The sequence below is a fragment of the Colossoma macropomum genome, unplaced genomic scaffold (assembly GCF_904425465.1).
Source record: "Colossoma macropomum unplaced genomic scaffold, Colossoma_macropomum, whole genome shotgun sequence".
Taxonomy (NCBI): Eukaryota; Metazoa; Chordata; class Actinopteri; order Characiformes; family Serrasalmidae; genus Colossoma; species Colossoma macropomum.
The window spans coordinates 243616-264666 of record NW_023495014.1 but is presented as its reverse complement, the minus strand read 5'-3'; the positions used below and the strand labels follow the sequence as shown (position 1 = coordinate 264666).

At 37.8% G+C, this 21051-nt stretch overlaps 1 protein-coding gene across 8 annotated transcripts; it reads left to right on the top strand.

Annotated features, from left to right (window-relative positions):
* The first annotated feature begins 4534 nt into the window (after window positions 1–4534).
* LOC118800942 (beta-1,3-galactosyltransferase 1-like) lies at window positions 4535–13344 on the top strand. 8 transcript variants are annotated; one of them, XM_036561119.1, is made up of 4 exons: window positions 6727–7203; window positions 7503–7992; window positions 9160–9224; window positions 11314–13344. In XM_036561119.1, the coding sequence occupies exon 4, from the start codon at window positions 11327–11329 to the stop codon at window positions 12572–12574; it is 1248 nt and encodes a 415-aa protein (XP_036417012.1). In that variant the 5' UTR covers window positions 6727–7203; window positions 7503–7992; window positions 9160–9224; window positions 11314–11326; the 3' UTR covers window positions 12575–13344. The 8 variants fall into 8 exon arrangements, with proteins under 8 accessions (XP_036417018.1, XP_036417012.1, XP_036417014.1 ...); XM_036561121.1 differs by having other exon boundaries at window positions 7410–7532; XM_036561123.1 differs by having other exon boundaries at window positions 7148–7203; window positions 7475–7532.
* The last annotated feature ends 7707 nt before the right edge of the window (window positions 13345–21051 follow it).

The window sequence follows — 21051 nt, the reverse complement described above, 5'->3', positions numbered from 1 at the left end:
AACGCAGTAATTAGAGGTAAAGAAATAAATGAAGGATATAAAATGATACTTAGCCAAGGTTGAAGGGTCTCATCTCTGTGGAGTGGAAAGATCATTATATGCACCTAGTGACCATAATAGCCACAATACAGTGAAGAACCCTAATTGAAAATAAGAGAAAAAGAATCGTTACAAATAGGATTTACAATTGAAATAAAATCAAACATTTGAGCATTTCATAATAAACAAGCATCACATACCAATACCAGTAATACACTGAATGATCCTAAAAACAATTTGGTATGCAAACAAAGCAACCAATGATAACCCTCACACACGCATATAACCTGTTTCTAAAAAGATGGGATGCTGTGCAACAGGTAAATAAAAAAAATGCAATGATGTGCAAATTATTTAAAGCTTATATTTAATTGAAAATATTACAATAGCAATGACACAAAGTTTAGTGTGGAAAGTTACAGTAACAGCATCACTCAAAAGAAGAAATTTAAAGCTGTGAAAATGAGAGTGGAGTGAAACATCACTTTCTAGACAGAAGCAAACCTGTGCCACCACACCTGCCAGTCTGTTTCAGAGTTAAAGGATGAGGACAGAGCCACGAGAGTGCTGAGTTCTCGGAAGTTGATCCACATCCGTCAAAGCCGGGAAGTGCATCAAACTGAGGAATGCAAAAGCTGAGATGAACTGCAGTTCTTGTGATTATAGGGTACTCTAGATCTGTGAGATTTGTAGATAGATACTGAATATCACATGCTGGAAGAGTAAAAATGCAGTAATGAGATGTAAAGGAATAAATGAAAAGATAAGTGATACTTAGCCAAGCTCCATCTCTGTGTTGAGTGGAAAAGACTGTCCACCTACCAACTCTGCCATAAGCGTAGTAACAATGAAAACGTTAGATAATTAAGATTATATGCAGGCGATATGAAATCACTGCAAATAGAAATATCGCAATTGAAGTAAATAAATTCATAATTTGAGCATTTCATAATACATAAACATCAGCATTATTTACCAATAACAGTACACAGTTAAATGCAAATAAATTATGACACTGAATGATCCTTAAAGTTTAGACTAACTGTTGCAATTTTGGAAAAGTTTCCTGCTGGAGATGCAAGAAAAGCGCTATAGCTGAGCCAAAGCTCAAAGCAGAACAAAGTAAGTCTGCGTTTTTGTTTATAGGCCGACCCCTGGGTGAGGTTAAGGTTAAATGTTTATAGTTTTTACTGTTAGCATCATATCCAAAAATAAAGCCTGTAGTATATTAGCAATTATTGTATTAGTTTGTTTCAAAGTTTGGTACAGTAAAGTCAATGGAGTCACTTAACATTTTTTGTAAAATTTCTAAACTCATTTGACATGAGAACTGTTCAGTGTGTTTAGCAGCCTTGTTTGCCAATGAATTTAATCTACAACAAATTAATCTTTGAAATAAATGTCAAAATACACTGAGAAGCTTCAATAAAAGTGTGTAATAAAGTGAACAGAAACTAATATTTATCTATTAATAAGCCCACAAGCTGTATTAAGTCAATAAATCTAAACCTAAGATTTGTAAATCTAAAATAACTTTAATGTGTAAATCGCTGTCATTATTTTAAAGGACCTGAACTGACAAGTACAGAACAGTAAACATATTTACTCATAAATACAGATATAAAACTGTAGAAATAAAGTAACAGGACACTACAGAAATTATAAAGTTCAGGGTCATTTTTCAGGGAATGTGGTTCTTCAGAGCTGCTCTGATGGGTGAAGTAAACATCTGAATTCCCGCGAAAACGCTTCACTCTTCTTACGAGGCGTGAATTGCTATTAGAATTTTCTGTTCCACCTTAAATGACCAGCAGTTACAGCCTGGAGCATCGTGCTTCTCATTTAAGTTTTCCGTTCCACCTTAAACGGCGCCCAAGGCACCAGAACGTAACCGCTGCATCATTTAAGGTGGAACGGAAAACTGGAATAAGAGGCTGGAGAATAAGATGCAGCTTCAGCTCGGCGCTTTTTCTTCTGGTCAGTTTGTAACGCTGAAGCGAAACGCGGGAAAATGAACCGCGGTGTGAGGGCGCGCGCTCAAAAGGCCTTAATCTGTGCGCGCGCTCTGCTGAGTGTGATTTAGTGACTGTCTAATTTCCCACAGAATCAGAGATGAAGCTCCGTTTGGAGAAGCGCTGAGGAGGAGCGGAGAATAAAGAGACTCACAGCAGTTTAACTCTCTCCTTCACTGAGCTGAGAAACGGAGCTCTCAGAGAACCATCCTTACCGTTCTGCTGAAGAACACAGTTCGGCTCTGTACTCATACTGTTCAGAGAACCATCCTCACTGTTCTGCTGAAGAACACAGCTCGGTTCTGTACTCATACTGTTCAGAGAACCATCCTCACTGTTCTGCTGAAGAACACAGCTCGGTTCTGTACTCATACTGTTCAGAGAACCACGCAGACCTAAAGTGAAGGTCAGTTAGTTACACAGAGCAGCAGCGCAAGTCCTACCTCATGAACGTCCAGCCAAAGTAGGTGAGGCTCTGTCGCGCAACACCTGTATATATATTGTTACAGCTTCCCATGATGCACTGCTGCTGCACCACGTGTTCAGAATGCACTTTTAGAAACGTTATTTTTCTTATTTATTTATTTTACTGTGGATTATTTTTTACAATAAACAGTTTTTAGTCGCTCAAAAACAGAAAATAAATCTGTCACATAATACTAATTTTTTTTATGACGCACTTTACGCCCCCTTAGAGGCTTCCTAGGTTTTCACAACATTTCAGGTGCATACAAACAATTTTTCTGCTCAAATTGAACAGAAAAAATATTCCTGACAGTTTCCGTTTCCACAGCTCATCCTCAAACTTTCAGAAGCGTTAAAACACTTTTATTAAAGTCCTTTGGTTGAAGCAGCTGAGACCATCAATCCTGTGTTCATCTCACAGAATGACCATCTTACTGAAGCTCATTCACACAATCTAATAAATAAATGAATAAGTACAGATTAATAGGAAGAAAGAAAACATTCATACACATAATAATGGACTTTTGCAGCACTTTAAAAACTGAACAGATTATCAGAAGAGCACGGAGCCCCAGTGGGACAAAATAAAAATTAATTTGAGGGAACTGTTTGCAATTTGTGCGCATGTTTTCTTTTATCAGTCGCCATAATTTCTTAATTAGTTCCCACGATTAAGAATTCAGTTTCTCATTTTCTTTTAATCGTGCACACGTTTTCCCTTTAATTGTGCAAACATTTTCTTTTATTTGTGCGCAAACAAAATAAATGTTATGTTGTGCTAATCATTTTAACCATTTTAATGGTTTTATTTTTATAGTTCGCATTATATATCGGTACATAATAATCTATTCTTTACAGCAGATATAGTTATAATAAACATTATTTACTCCTTTTATAATTTCTAACATTTTATATATATATATAATCTATTAAACTCTCTCATTTTAGACTTCACTAAGTCAAACCAACATAGAAATAAACAGATATTCATGGGTGTTGCAAGGCCAATTTTACGGGGGCTTTAGTAAATCTACATCACTGGTCCAAATAATCTATGGTTTATTCACATTCACAATAAACTGTTATAGCAGGGCGCGACCTGAGGGAGGCGCTGCTGCTGCCCTAATGCAGTGCTGCCTCTACTTCACCACCAGAGATTGACTAACGTAACGTTCGGCCAATCATATCAGACCTCATACGTTGTAAGCCAATCATATCAGGCCTGGGGGCGGGGCTCTGTTTATGCACTGTAATGTAACAGGTAACTGAGCTGAAGATTTTGTCTAAAAGCTCAGTAAAATAAACATCAGACCTCATTCAGAATCTATAATATACAGAGTGAAACGGTGTTAAACAGAGAGATTATCCACCTACAGTCTGGATTTGTGGCACATTATTGTCAGTATAGCTGGATATCTGTTTTACTCGGCTGCTTAACTCTAGTTAACTAACTTTAGTTACCTTTGGGTTTAAGTGAGGTAAAGAAAAGAGGCTAAGCTAACACTGACATTAGCAACTAGCTGACAAGCCGACTAGTTTAGCCTCTCTTCATACAGAGTGAACGAACAAGAGAGACAGACATAATGTTATTAACAGCCTTTATAGTCTTTGTTTTTAGATCTTTATTCAGTATTTGGAAAGAATGACACCAGTATTTGATACATACTGTTGTTTACAGTGCGTTCATGTCAGTGAAAAGGTCGAGGCTGAAGTTGTTTCCTATTCGCCAGATTCTTGTTCAGATTTTCCGCTTCGGGGCGCCAAAATGAACCTGCTGCAGCATTTAAAGTGGAAAATTCAAACAAGATGCTGATTCAGCTTTGAGTGAAAAGATCATCATAACACAGTTTATATCTCTCAGTTCCTCAATTTAGAAATTAAGGAAGTTCAGAGGCAGCAGCTCCGTTGAAGGCCAGTCAGATGAGAAGATTTTTACCAGTGAAAACAAACAAAAATTAAATTGATTGTTCTTTATTTGTTTGAGTTCTTGTAGATATGAATTTAATAAAATTAATGTATAACTAAACACAGGAGGAGAGGGAGAGAAAGAAGCTGAAGGAGACAGACAGGACTGAAGGAACAGATCTGATAGAGGTTAGTGATCCAAAAGAAGTTTAATCTTTCGGTTAAAATTAATACTGAATTTATTTTAATTTAACTGAAAAAATAAAATATTAGTCACCATGACCGTGAAATATTTCTGACACTCTTTCTGATTGTACCAACTGAGACTGAACTGGTAATCTGGGTGTTTCAATAATATATGTAAGACCTTGCAGTTTATCTAAGACAAAGGAGAGAGCATTGCTGGACTTCAGTACCTTTGCTTGATCTGTACCTGTTGTAAGTGGATGGATATAATGTTTGTTATACTAGCTCTGTGCTTAATACAAACTATGAAGAGACAGAACTACCATGTGCAAAATTGACCAAATAACTGTTTTTTTGATATACTTAACACAACAGATGAATTTTTTTTCTGTCTGTTTATACTCTAGAAGTACATTACAAACATTTTGGTGCCATTAAAAAAAAAAAATTATTGGACAAGCTTACACAGGCTTAGCCCCCCCCATCCTTGAACCTTTGGTTGCACCCCTGCAGATATTTATTCCCTTTATGCTTGGCTTATTTTGGTAAATAATAAAGCAGTTTATTTGGTAATGATTTTAATAGTCTAATAAATCTATGAAACTCTCGTTATTTGACCTTGAGCCACATGAATGTTTGTGTGTGTGTTTAATGTGAGAATGTTAAAACGTTGAGGCTGATTGTGTCTTCCTGTGAGTGTGTGACGCTCCTAACACTGCAGCTTGACGCTCAAGCAGAAACGGGGCATTGTGGCTTCATCTCTGTTAAATATAATCATTAGAAAGCGCAGTTTAGTGAAGGTTGTGGTTGTAGTTTATTGTCTTCCTTCATTTCACCTCCAAACTGCAGCTGCACTGATGAACCTACTGCTGATTCTGAAGCCCCGCTGTGAAGAGAAGGTAGTGTCCTCATAACACCCCAAATCAGAATCAGACCTAATGAGCATCTCTGTCCATAATCACATCAATCTAACACATCAGAACCTGTCGGACTGTTTCAGGGAGCTGTTAGCTGCTTGTGTACAGGACAAATAAAACAGCCTGTATCTACTACATTTTAATTCAACATCACACTGATGACTAATTAATGAATAAATATTCTCTTAATCAATGATAATCAATAATCAATAGTTCAGGTATTGATTGAAATGAGAATACTGATTTCTTTTACAAAGAGCTGGTATAGGAAGAAGAATAGGCCATAGGCTGTGTGCATGAAAAATCTCACTGTAGTGGACTCCTGAACTCATATGGAAAGTTGTGTAACATGATCTTTCAAGGATAGGACAGCCTGGTATGAGCAGGATCAGACCAGTTCTTAAAGAAGGATCATATACATTAGATTTTAAGGGTAGCCAAAAAGGGTTAACATTTTGGGTCTAATAGGGTCTATTATGGTGTGGAACTTTGTAAACGGGGCTGGGTGATTGTCTTATCACCCCAGAAGGATATACAAAAAGGGATGTGCTGAACCCGTCTTTGCACTTGGGTCTCCAGGGACCGCTTGCCCCTTGATGCTCGAATAAAGTGAAGACCTTTTTCTCCTTTCCACAAGAACTTAGCATCTGAAGTCTTTTTGATTCTTTTTGAAAACTTAGAATTAAGATTAAGTCACGTCTAAACTGAACTAAAGAAAAAGTTGGACAGTTCGCACCATCCAAGGCAGGTCTGAAAGCGCCTTGGTGAGGCGAGGCAAATGCCCGCTGGCCACTGTGGTTCCGGCGGCCCTGCTATGAGAAATTCCTGAAGGAGAATGTCCGCCCGTCAGTTTGTGACATAATGCTCAAGCGCAGTTGAGTTATGCAGCTGGACAAAGATCGCACACAAGCACACAAGCAAGTCGACCTCTTTATGGCTCAAAAGAACCCAATTAGGGTTTTGGAGTGGCCCAGTCAAAGTGAATCCCGTTGAGATGCTGTGGCAGTAACTTAACTGGACAGTTCATGTTTGAAAACCCTCCAATGTAGTCGAATTTAAACAATTCTGCAAAGAAGAATGGGCCAGAATTCCTCCACAGCAATGTAACAGACTCATCGCAAACGTTTGATTGCAGTTGTTACTGCCAAGGATGGCACAACCAGTTATCGGGTTAGGGAGTAAAAAAAAAGGGAGGCTTTTCTTTATTCTATATTTAGAATTGTACATTTATTGTCAGTTTTTATTCATGTTGCTCTTGTTGTATTATTGTTTTTCCATCCATTATGGATCAGAGGAGGATGGGTTCCTCTGCTGGGTACTGGTTCCTTTCAGTATTTCTTCCACTTCCTCTTAAGAAGTTAAAGCTTGTACACACAGAAATTAACACTAACCACAATCTTATATCTTGATTTAACTAACACATTCTGAATGAGTGGATCTCTATTGGAGTTTTTAACACAACAAGATGCTGTGTGTGCGTGTGGCCGAAGACTATAAAGTGACAGCTATAAAGCGCCGTTAGGGTGGTGGTTTTTTCCTGTGAATGCAGAAAAAAGGAAGGAAACCAATTAGTGTTGATAAAACCCCACCTTAAACGCAACATTTACTCATTCCACCCTCACACACACTCTGCACCGTCCACTGAGTTACACAGCTGGGCAATGTCTTTACAGAAGAATGTGAGTAGTAAAGATTTTCTCTGTCTGATCTACAAATATATTACTGTAACTATCAGAGTATAACAGTGCACATGGTGAAAATGTTTAAGCCATAAAGTAGAGTTTCAGTTTCCTCAGTAAGAAGCAAATGGAGTATCAGATTTTTAGATTGTTATATTAATGTGTTGAAGTACCCCAAGATAATATTCTGTGTCTTTATTTAACAGTAAATGTGGAATTATGAGCTCTGAATGTGGGATGTTATCACTCATCACCCTGCTGTGTATTTCAGATAGGATTATTCTGTTTCTGATGAACAGATGTGACTATAACAAGCGCTTACTTTAACGGTGAGGGCCGTGGGAACCGCACTCAACACAGCTACAAGGGGTCGCCTGGCATTATGGCTGGCTTCTGTTTCTCCGCTGACTCAGGATCACAAAATTGGCACAGTTCCCCCTCTTCCTGCACCGCCAGCATACCAGTTTCTCCACTGCCACTTGCTCAGGGCCTCCTCCTCGAGCTACTCTGCTGCGTAGCACTATGCTGGTCAGCATGGTGTTTTCTCACTGAGGATGAGTTCTGTCCTTTGTGCCTCAATGGCAGCTACTTGAGGGCTGGACATGGTGTCTCATCCTGCAGCAGCAGAGTGTTCAGGAAGTGTTCCAATGCTAACTCTTCCTGCGCAGACTTCCCGAACGCCGGGTGTGTCTGACCAACCATTGTACTCAGCTCCACTACCAGCATGCTTATCTGCTCTCCCTTCAGCTTCAGCTTCCAATCAGCTCTATTCAGTTCCAAGTTTAGTGGGTAAGTTTGAGCAGGGAAATGACCAAACTGCTGGACGCTGACCCTCCAGGAATGCAATGAAATGCTCTGGACTAGATTCTTTGCAAACAAGATTTAGAAAAAACACAAAAGCTACAGTAGCAAGTGAGTAATAACTGCACTGTGTTATAAACTATTGACGTGTTTTATATTTAAATGATATATTTTCAACTTTAATGCTTGTTATAAACTACACAAATCTCCATAAACTACTTTAAGCTGCTTTAAAACTGAGTTCTGTTTCTTCAGAGTTTTGTATATTTAATCTACAGAGCTTCATTATCAGTGTTTGTTTGTGTGTTTTAAATTGAGCTCTCTTCCTCAGTGGTTATCACATCACCAGCCAACGTCACATGCTCTTGCGTCTCTTATAGCAACAACAGCAGCATTAAGACCCCTGCTGAACTGTCCAGCTAAGATCAGTAAGATGGTGGTCAGTGTGGTTTACAAGCTGAGCATCCAGCTGGACTAAGCAAAAGAAAGGGTTTGGTTTCAGCTTGATAGTCAAGCAAACTTAACACGTTTAATCAGCTTCTGCTGGTCAAGCTTTTTTTTTTAGACATTCAGCCGTTTTTGATATTTTCACAGTATGACAACCTAGTAAATCAAATACTTCTACAGTGTCCCAACATTTAAAAACACAGGGTGATGAAAATTAGAAGAAAAAAGAAAAGTTTTCGCTCATGGGGAATCTGACATCTGTTGTGACATGTTTTTGTCAAACCCAAACTACAAGTTACATGTAAAATTGTAACGTGTACAGACTAGACAACGATGACTGGAACAAAGGGCTTGAAATAGGTTACAAACAATAGTGAACATCTGAGAGAGGGAGGAGAAAAGGACTACAAGCAGGTGAGAATCCTAATAGGGAAGGAGGGAAAAGTGCGGAGCAAAGGAAACAAAACAAAAACAAAAGCACATGGCTAAAAAGCACATGGTCACAACACAAGGAAAGCAACAGGCACACTCAGACTTGGAAACTGACAGTGTCTGTTCTTGAAAAAAGGAAGAGACAATAAGCTGAAAGAGGGAGGTGTCAATGTCTTCTGGGTCTCTGCTGCTTTGATCATAATATCTTATTAGTGTGAGGAGAGCAGTGAGCAAGTCTCTTACCTTTTCTTTTTTCTGTATTCTGTTATCTTCAAGATCATGCTGCCATGGCTTCCCCAACATCAGGAAATATCACAGCAGCAGTGACCCTCATATTACAGGCAGGTAACCTTTTACATTTTTATATCCATTTGAACATAAAGCTGTAGGTACAAACTCTGATGAGTAGATTGAGGCAGTGGTAGATCAGCGCTATTCAGTTCCAGGTTTAGTGGGCGTGTTTGAGCAGGGTAATGACCAAACTGCTGGACACTGGTCCTCCAAGACTGGAATGAAATACTCTGGACTAGATTTTTTGCAAAAACAAGCTTTAGAAAAAACACACAAAAGCTACAGTAGCAAACGAGTAATAACTGCAATGTTTTATGATCTGTTAAAGCTTCTTACAATTAAATTATATATTTCCACTTTTAATGTTTGTGTTTTAAACTACACAAATTCCACATAAACTACTTTAACCTGTTTTAAAACTGTTTCTTTAAATGTTTGTATATTTAATTTACAGAGCTTTATCATCAGTGCTTGTTTCTGTGTTTTAAGCTGTTTCAAACTATAGTCACTTCCTCTGTGGTTTTCACATAACCAGCCAACTTGTGTTTCCTGTAGCAACAGCAGCAGCATTAACACTCCTGCTGAACTGTCCAGCTAAGATCAGCTTTTGCTGCTAGCTGGGTTTAGATGGTCTAAGCTGATCTTTGGTGGTCAGTGTGGTTGACAAGCTGAATTTCCAGCTGGATAAAAAAATAACTCAATTATAATCAAAGAAAATAAGCAAAAAAATATGTTTTGTTTAAGCTTGATGGATCACAAAGATATCAGAAGGTGTTAAGTATTTACATGACATTCTATTTTCAGAGAACAATTAATTGATTAACAACTTAACCAATTAACTGAATTTCATTGAATTAAAGCGTTCAATGAAAGTAAATTAATTGAAATTAAAGGTTTTTAAAGTTCATGCAAACAGTTGCTACAGGTGTCGCTACTTCTGTTGGTTACTTATAAACCTTATGTCTGGACAACAGCAGTGCTGGAACAGACTGAATTATTACACCCTCTAGGGCAGTATTTGGACACTGTTATAACCCTTAAAGGTGCAGGTCTTTCCTGGCAAAGAAAGCCAGAGTGACAGTGAGTACAGTTTCCTGCACCATCCAAAGGCACTTGAAACTGGAGGAAACGCTGACAGGAAGAGGTCTGACAGCTCAAAGCCCCAACAGAGTCAGAAGACGAGTCTCAGTTTCAACTGTGAATAGTAGACTTTAAGCTGCAGGTTTGACTGGTTGAGTAACAGTATTGCTAACAGTATTGCTAAGTAACAGCCATTGCTAAGATGATCAAATAAGAAAAAGAGGCTTTCCTGGGTCCTGCAGCACCACCAGAACTACTGAAGACTGGAAGGTCTGATGGACTGATGAATCAAAAGTTGAAGTCTATGGTTTGTCACACAGGGGTTTTGTTTGGAGTTGAGTTGGTAAAAGGATGGTTCCTCACCAACTATCAAACATGGACGAGTGAGTGTGATAGGGGGGCTCTTTTGCTGGATCCAGAGTTGATGATTCTGAAACAAAAGGGGACAGAACAGTGTGGCTATGCCAACAATTACACATTTGTATAAAGAAGATGACAAGCTAGATGATGATAGGAGTGTTTCAGAAAGTGATTTGCTTCTCTGCAAAATTAGATACAGGAAAGGCCAGAATAATTAAGCTCCAAAACACGTTTTTTCTTAAATATGTTCTTAAGAAAAGTTTCAAGAAAAAGTCTACATCAGATTTAAGACATGAACTGTTCACATCTTTGTGCTCATGAGTGTGTGTAGATTCTGTTATTACCTAAGCACAAATCCCAAATAAGAAAACAGTGGTGAATGTCAGAATGAGACCCATTGTTATTGTGACGGACATGCAGTGTTTTGATCTGGAATAGTTGTTCTGACAAACACTATCTAAAACCCATATAAGGATGATGTGGTCAGTATGGTCTTTTTACAGACATGTCTGGTTGCAAATGTTGTTAATAGATGGAATGGCAGTAATAAATGGGGCTTTTTTCACTACTAACCACAGTCTATCTATGACCCCAGCCGCATGGCGCCTCCAGGTAGGCGGCACCATGGATTTTACTTCAAGAAAAAGGGTACTTCATTTTGACTAATTCTCTCTCTTTTATTTATTTTTTTTCTTGTAGTCCAGCCCAGAAAATGGCCACCTTCAGCCTCAGCAGGTTGCGCTTTCAGAGCTGCTTCATATTATTGCTGTCCATAACCTTCACTGTGTCTGTCACTATCTATGTGTTTGGCATCCACTCTGAATCGTCCAAAGTGTGGTACAGCAACTTCGCCAAGTTAATCACATTCCAAACAGCCAAAAATCACACACTAATAAATGTGACCTCTCTCAAAAGACATGACAAAACAGTCAACCAACAGACGTCCGATGCCAAACACACAGCAGTAACTACAGTGAACAGACATAACAAGACAGACATGCTCAGTATGGAGTCCATGACAGCTGTTCCAGTAAAAGAAGCATCATCCATCCGTTACCATGAAGCGCATCCACACAACTACCGCTTCATCATAGATGAGCCCCATAAGTGTGAACAAGAGAACCCATTTCTGGTCCTCATGGTTCCAGTGGCTCCACACGAACTGGAGGCTCGCAACGCCATCCGAAGCACATGGGGTAATGAGAGCGTGGTCCAAAACAAAACCATCATGGTGATCTTCTCGCTGGGTCTGCCTGGGATCAAAGCTGAGAAACAACAGGAGGAACTAAGGCTCGAAAGCCAGCAGTACCATGACCTGGTCCAGAGTGACTTCATGGACACGTATCTCAACTTAACGATAAAGACCATGGTAATCATGGACTGGCTGGCCACACACTGCCCACAGGCATCCTACGCTATGAAGATCGACTCTGACATGTTCTTGAATCTGGAGAACTTGATGAGCTTGTTACTGAGACCTGATACGCCTAAAGTAAACTACATGACGGGAAAGGTTATGTGGAACATACCGGTCATCCGGAACAAGAACTCCAAGTGGTACGTGCCAAAGGAATTATATGCTAAAGACTACTACCCAACATACCTGCTGGGGATGGGTTATGTCTTCTCCAATGACCTTTCAGAGAAGATTGTTGAGGTTTCGAAAGAAATAAAGCCGTTTAACATAGAGGATGCATACGTGGGTGCCTGTCTGGAACGAATAGGACTTTCACCTTCAACTTCTCCCAATCCGTCCCAGTTTAAGGATTATTTTAGCGGTAAGTATAATCGAGAAGAGTTTGCCAGTGTGATCACCACCATCCTTAACTCCCCACAGCAGTTGATCACATTCTGGCAGGACCTAAAGGGCCCACATGAGGCACTTGGAGGGAAAAAACTCAAAACTGCTTATTTTTGGGATATATTTGGCTTAGATTTTCTTACAAAGCTTTTGCAATAACTGTATGGGGAAAACTCCTGTATCTTCTCACAATTTAATCAGAACTGAAAAAGACTGCTTGCAGAAATATTCAATCGCTTCAGACTAGTATTTGATAGAACCACCTTCTGGGTGGTATGATGCAGTGTCCATTTGCTCACAGTTGATCCAACAGTCCTCAAAGGGATCCAAACACTTAAATATTATTTAGTAGCCATGTCTAGAACTTTATCTCTAATTTCCACTTGTGTCTCATTAGGGCGATATCTTTCATCTGAGCTTCCACAGCACAGGGGTTGAATATTTATGCAAACAGCATTTTTCAGTTAGTCACTTTTCTCACAGAATATTTTCTTATATAAAACCATTATCACATTTGAGGATCAGTTTTTTAATCAGACAAATCTGATGACTTTTAAGGGGGTTGAATACTTTTTCAAGAAGTATTTTCTCCCTGTGAAGCAGAACACAGTGTGTATGTGTTTATTCATTTTTGTGGCTACATTCATTCTCATTAATCAGTGTGACTTTATTTCTTTTCATTCAGTTGTAGTTTGTTTAACAATAATTTTCGAATGTTCAGCTTTGTTATAAAACATTCTTTAAACATCAAATACATGTAAAAACAGCACTGAGAAATCACATGATTAACAGAGAAAAGCAGATTAAACACCAGAAATATCCACATTTCTGCACTGGGTTCATTATTTATGAACTTCTAAATGCACAAAACTGATGTCGTTGATCAAACCTTCACAAGCATCTGAGTGATCATATTAAATGGAGATAATTAGGGCTGCAATAAACTCTGCAAAATAATCACCAGTTAATGTACATTAAGCAGATGGCTTCTTGTTATCACTTGAAAAAAATCAAGATGACGATGATGGTTTTATTTTGTCATTTATGTATTTATTTATTTCTGCTGAGAAGACTTTACATCATGGAGTCAATTTTTTACCAAATAAAAATAATAAAATCCACAGGCAAAATATTAAGTAGTGAAATGTCTAAAATATGTTGCAAATACAAACAATGAGAGTTGAATCAAACTTAACTTTTTAAGAAGATTACTACTCATTTTCACTCATTCTGATATTTACTGATTTTTATTTTATGATGTATTTTTGTTTGTGTAATCGCTGTTTTTCTTTTTCTTCTTGTGTTTCGCTTCTGACTTTTGGCACCTTTTAACAGATCTTAGAAGAGGGTGTTCACTTGCATACTTTATTGGTCAACTGATTTGGAGTGACAGGTCTTCTGAACAAGTAGCCACTCAGCGCAAACCGCCCCCAGCATAGCGGAACACGTCATACTGAGTGCTGCTACGAGAGCAGCGTTTTACTGGCATATCCAACATTATGAACAATGTTTATCATATTCCTTTTATATTATTAATGTTACATAAGTTAATGGGTCCTGTGTCGACCTGGGTAAAACGAGAGAACTTAATATGGGCGATGAAGAACAAAAGTAGTTATTTATGATTGAATGAAACTGCTCAGGTGAAAGTTTTCAGATGCTAGCTATGCTATGTAAAGACTATGTTATGACTATGTATAGACTAGGCTATGTAATTTAGAGCAGCAGCGTTCTGTAAACTAGTGTGCTGAGATAGGAAGCCTGTTTCATTGACTGACACTGAGGGATTCTGCAGATAGAAACAACAAAAGACTGACAGAACAGCTGTCATAACCCCCAGAACTTACAGCCAACCATGACAGGTTAACTTAATTCCTTTTGTAGTGATCAAACTCACAGCAGCAGTAGGTATCAGGGGTATTTTCCACTCTTCACTGTGTTTAGGTCAGTGCTGCGTTATTTCCCTTGACCCCACAGCAAATTCAACGATTTCCTGAACCAACACAGCTGATTCAGCTCATGAAGGGCTTGATTATTAGCTGAATCAGGTGTTGCAATGTAAGGAATAGTTGAAACTGTGTGAAGCTGTAGGTCTCCAGAAGCAGAGCTAATACACACTGATTTAAACAGCTGCAAAGCTCACCTAGCTAGCTAGCTAGCTAGCTAGCTAGATAGATAGATAGATTGATAGATTGATAGATAAACTGCAACAAAATGCAGTTAGCATCTACCAGAAGTGCAAATAGTAGCAATAATGCAAAACAGACAGTGCAAATGTTCAATAACAAGCATAAATATGACGTATCTATGAAATATATAACTATATGAACAAAATATACGCAATTATAAATATATCTATGAATGATATACACATATTACTAAGACATAATACCATAAATACTGTAATATATAAGGTATGTTTCATACTGTTAGAGTAAGCAGTTATGTGTTGTATTCTACATACAGTGAACAGTCTACTGTATGGAAGTGCAAGGGATAATAATACATTTTGTGTGCAACATACAAGTATGAGGATGCTCTTTAGCTGACACTTTGTGGTAGGTGGCGCTAGCAAAATAAAGCAGCGAACAGCTAATATACTTCAATTTCCAAGTTTACACAGGGTGAATAGGACAATGAGCGTGTGTTACATTAACAACCTTGATAAACAATCCTCTCTAGCAATAACGCTACTACACTGAGTACGAAGTGCTCCACCATGTTAGAGGCAGATCACAGCTCATTGAGTGGGCTGTGCGTTCAGAGTCCTGTCACTCTAAATCAGTTGACCAATAGAGAGTGCAGGTGAACGCCCTCTTCTAAGACCTGCCCCCTGTTAAAAAGTGCCAAAAGTCAGAAGAAAAAAGTCATTCCAGAAGCAAAAACGGAGTAGTAAACTTTTTGAAAGTATTTGTATTTGCAACATATTTTGGACATTTGTATGGTTAATATTTTGCTTGTGGATTTTATTATTTTATTTAAAACTAATTATTTTGACTCTTAAATAATCAACCAAAAATAGTCTTCATTAAACAGTAACAAACTCTTTCAAGGATTCTAAACCACTTTATTGGAAACAGATAAACTAGGACTTGTATCATCATCTAATCATGACATAGATGTAGTTTAAAGTAAAGCTTGTTCCTGATGTGTGAATGTTCACTAGCAGAGCAGACTGTGATCATCTCAGCTCTCTAAACTTTTTTTATCATTTATTATCATGTTTGGCTTCATTTTTGTTGATACAGATAATTTCCAGTGTTAACGGCAAGTCACTAGACCATTGAAGTCGTGTCATCATTCTGTGGTCGGCACCACACTCTTACGCCCAGATACAAAAATCTTGGTCTAAAAGAGTTTCTCTATGAGAAGAATGAATGGACTTTGTGAAAATAATAATGTAATAATAATAATAATAATAATAATTATTATTATTATTATTTATATAGCACTTTTCATGCCGGTGGCAGCTCAACATAGTTATAGAAAAGATCATTAGTACTTAATTAGAATCAGAAGAAAATGAAGAAGATTAAATTACAAGATAAACACCATGAGACATTCAGTTTTAGTTAAATATTAATTTAAAGAGATACGTTTTTTGGTGCTTCTTAAAAGTGAGCACTGAGCTTGACTGTCTAATATAGGTGGAATTGAGTTCCACAGTTTAGAAGCATGATAACTGAAAGAGGCCTCTCCATGTTTTCTGTATTTTACAGAGGGTATCTGTAGAAGGCCACTATCTGCAGATCTTAGATTGCGTGCCGGAACATAAACAGACAGACACTCTGTGATGTAAGCAGGTGCTAGGTTGTTTTGAGCTTTAAAGACTAGTAGCAGAACCTTGAAATCTATCCTGAATGCAGCCAGTGCAGTTCTTTCAAAACGGGAGTGATGTGATCTCTCTTTTTTGTTTTTGTTAGGATTTTCTTACACGATAAAAAGCTACTTTAGTGACCGTGTTTACATGTGGGGTAAAACAGAGCTCAGAGTCTAAGATCACACCCAGGTTTCGTACTTCAGGTTTGGTAGATGAAGCTAAAGAACCAAGTTTCTCAAAAATCATTTTTCTCTGACTTTCTGTACCAACAATCAGTAATTCAGTTTTTTCATGATTTAATTGTACAAAACTTGGCGACATCCACTGAGAAATATCTGACACACAGCTGGTTAGTCTGTCTAGAAATGTATAACTGGGTGTCATCAGCATAGCTATGAAAATTTATACTATGTTTCCTAATAACATCACCCAGAGGTAGCATGTACAAAGAGAAAAGCAAAGGCCCTAAGACTGAACCCTGGGGGACTCCACAAGAAACGGCAAATCGTTTCGATGAATGATTTCCAAGTGAAACCATGAACTGCCTATTACTTAAATATGATTTAAACCATTCTAAAACTGTGCCTGAGAGGCCGACCCAGTATTCAAGATGCTGGAGTAAAATCTTGTGGTCAACGGTACGAAAGGCTGCACTAAGATCTAATAAAACCAAAATAGAAGGATTTTGTGCATCAGCGCTGAGCCTGAGGTCATTCATTACACGAATCAATGCTGTCTCTGTACTATGGTTAGAACGAAAACCTGACTGAAACTTCTCATATAAATTAATATTAGATACGTATTTAGTTGTTTGAAAGCAACTTTTTCTAAGACTTAGAAAAGGTAGGTTTGAAATCGGTCTAAAATTATTTAGTGCAGAAGGATCCATGCTACTCTTTTTTAGCAGAGGCTTAACCAGGGCAGTTTTGAAAGCATCTGGAAAAACACCTGTTGACAGAGAACAATAAATAAACTAATAAATAGTTAAAACATCATTGTGCACACAATCAAAAACCATCTTAAGGAATGAAGTAGGAACAGGGTCAAGATCACGTGGATGAACTTAGTTTGTTTAAAATAGTTGTGAGCTCCTCATAGACGATAACAGAGAAAGATGTCATTACTGATGTGGGTGACCTATCAGGAACATTATAGGAGCTTGTTTGCGTCTGCTGAGCTACACCCTGTCATATCAGGTCTATTTTATTTTGGAAATGAATTGCGAACTCTTCACAGATATTAGAAGATAAATCATCATTAAACGCACTAGCAGAGAAGTTAGAGTTAATTTAGTCGGCCTATAGTGGAAAAAAGGATTTTGGTATTATTTTTGTGTCTATTGATTACCCTAGAGAGATATGACTGTCTGGATATTTTAATAGCATTATTATAGACTGAGATCTGCTCTTTGAGAATATCATAGTGTACCTGCAGTTTAGTTTTCCTCCATAAGTGCTCTGATTTACGACAATTTCTCTTAAGCTGGCGTATTTCCACATTCATCCATGGATTTTTAAGAGTGTGCGAGCTTTTATTCCTTTTTATTGGGGCGGGAAGGTCAAGGCCTTCCCGTAATCTAGCACTTAGATCGGAGACTAGATCATTACAGGATGGAGTTGTATCTGTATTCACTGAACTATTATAAACAGTTTTAAACTTTTCAACTGTTTCTGAGTCTATGTAACGTGTTTTAAAGTAACTTTCAGGTACTTTCTTCTTTACTTCTAAATTGATTTGAAAGAACATACAGAAGTGATCTGATAACATCCGAGATTTTAGACACCTTTGTTTTTAAACCTTTAGTGATGACCAGATCCAGGATGTGACCTAGCTTGTGGGTAGAGATGTCTCTAGAAGTCTAATGAATTCTAATGCATTACTATCTGAAGGACTATCGATATGTAAGTTAAAGTCCCCAGACAGAAGAATCTTATCATAGTTTGTGGACGCTACAGATAATAATTCCGCAATTTCTGACAAAAATTTACTATTTTCCTTCGGAGGTCTGTATATTACAATTATTAACACAGGTGTATCATTAAAAAGGTTGATTGCAACATACTCAAAAGACATGAATTCACCAATAGAGGTACTTTTGCAGATAAAGTCACTATTATAAATGCAGGCCACTCCTCCTCCTCGTCTGCCCTGTCTTACTGTATGCATAAATCTGTAGTTTTCAGGAGCAGCTTCAAGTAAAGTTGCTGTGCCATTATCACTGAGCCATGTTTCCGACAGAAATATAAAATCCAGCTTATGCTCCTTGATAAGATCTCGAATCAGCAGGGTTTTGTTATTTAGTGACCTTACATTGAGTTGAGCAAGGTTTAATTCTCTGCTAGTTACACTATGTGTTTGGGACTGGTCTTATTAAGGTCTATGCTAATTAAATTATCAGGGTTATGACCGCGCACGTTTTTCTTTGATTTTTTAATTACATGGGGTTTGATGACTCTAATGACGTCTTTGGAGCAAAATCTCCCTACACAACTAGCTTTAGTGTTGAGACAGCAGAAACAGCGAGGAATGGTAGCAGTTAAGGGGACATTGTCTATATCATTAAAGGCACTTACCTGTCTCCTGATGATTCTACTTACCTGTCCGTTGTCTACTGCGAGGAACTGCTGAACACCTCGCTTCCTCTCCAGGAGGTGGGCAGCGCTCCAGAGATGACGACCCTGGCTTTGGTTCTCTTCTTAAAATTGCCTCTATTGCGTCCTGTGATAATAAAAAATGTTCCAAAGCTAAAACGTTTTTGTCTTTTGAACATTTTCTCTCGAATATCACTGGATCCTCTGAATTACCAGGTCATTAAAGAATCAAGATATGACTGTTGTCATCGGAAGGGGATCTTTTCTGCTCTGCAGAGATTCTGGACCTGCTTGAGACGTTGACTGCAACTGACCAACACCTCCAGAGATTAGTTTTACTGTCTCAGAAAATCCTGGATGATCCTCTGTTTAGCTGTTTAGTTCATTATTACTGCCTGTGCTGCATTAAATATACAACCAACAAATCAAGTTCTTTTTGTACTGTATAAATAAGTAAAATAAAGACAAAAAACGAATGAAATGAGTAAATATCCATGGTCAGTAAGAGGTGATGGAGTTTAGCACTCTGGACAGCTCCAGGAAAGTGACACTATTGGAGTCTGAGATAAATTAATCAAATTTAAACACAGTGAACAGCTCTGATCAATAATGGATAAATCAACACACATAAAGATCCAGAGCTGATCTGGAGACTCTTTCACTTCAACAGGGGTCCCCAAAAAATGAACAAATGCTGCTTTGGGGGATTTTTAGGTGAAGTGATTGATTAAAACAATATTGAGAGATTCTTAATAGCAATGTTGTTGTAAAAAATGGACTGGATCCAAAAACAGACCTTTACTTATATCTTTTATTATGGTTTATTTAATATGCTGTTTGTACAGACTTTAATCCTCTGATCCTTTTAACAGTATGAATATGACATTAGAGGAAACATTTTTGATCAGTGTGTGTAAATTATAAACATGAGATGGTGTAAAGCAGGAATAAATGTATTTATTTACATTATTCTCCATTTATTCTCATAGTTTTGATATAGTTTATCATTTTTGTCATGACTCTGTTAAAGATGCTGATGCAGAATCTTTACTTAACAGTGAAGTCAATTACTGACATCTGAATTTAAAGGTATTTATTTGCCCCAGTACAGTCATTATGGCTCCTTTGTGGATCCACCTTAAAAAGTCCTACAGTCACTGTGTCAGAGAAAAGCTAACGGTGCTCTACATCACAGATAAACATACATAGATACTGGCTGACTGTTGTTCTCTGTTACAGTGATGTGTCTGCACGTCCATCATAGTGGAACAGTTAATACTGCTTGTAAATAAATGAACTTTTATTAAGATATGATGATGTTAAAATCAGCCATAACTGGCTTATTTCAGATATTATATAAGCTTTTATACAACTATTCCAGTTATGAATCTAGTTTTTCATATGACTGTATATCTAAATATCACTAACAGCACTTTTTTATCTCCCTCCACACTCTGAAGAATGACAGCACTGAAAAAGAAAAGTAAATAAACTGTCTGAAATAATGATGTATTGTGTATTAAATGATATTCAGTTGTCAGTGTGTGGAAATGAATGCAGTGTCTCCCTTTTTTGTCTGCATGTTGGTGAGTGGATTAAAACTGTCTTCACTGGTTAATGACTGTGCTGGAACAAGATGAAATAAAGACTGTTCTGATAGAGTTTCTACTTACTGTAAATATGAATATTTTTTAGGGCTGAGAGAATAAAATCATACAACAAATCATCAAAATATTTTGTGGAGGATAAATAATTCACTTATAGATAAGATGAATATGATATAATGATAGCTGGGATAGGCTCCAGCCCCCCACCGTGACCCAGAAGGATAAACAGTTTAGAGGGTGGGTGTGTGTGTATGTGTGTGTGTGTGTGTGTGTGTTCTCTAAACTCATTGGTAACTAATAGGAAACCCAGATGAATTGTTTTCTTTGTCCACAAGATGGAGCTGCGAAGTCTTTTCTGCTTTATGGTGAGATCAAGGCCTCTATCAGTGATGGTTAGAGAGATTAGATTAGATTAGATTCTTTATTGTCCTCCAAAGAGGAAATCTGTTTTCAGTCTGTGTTATTTGTACATTGTGTTGGGACAAACAGAGATCAGACATTAGAAACTACATACATTCATACAGACACTAATCAAGTGTAAGTACAGGTAGCCCCACCATAAAGCACCAACATAAGGCCTCTGTGTCAGTTACTTCCTGTAAACTGAAGCATTGTGGA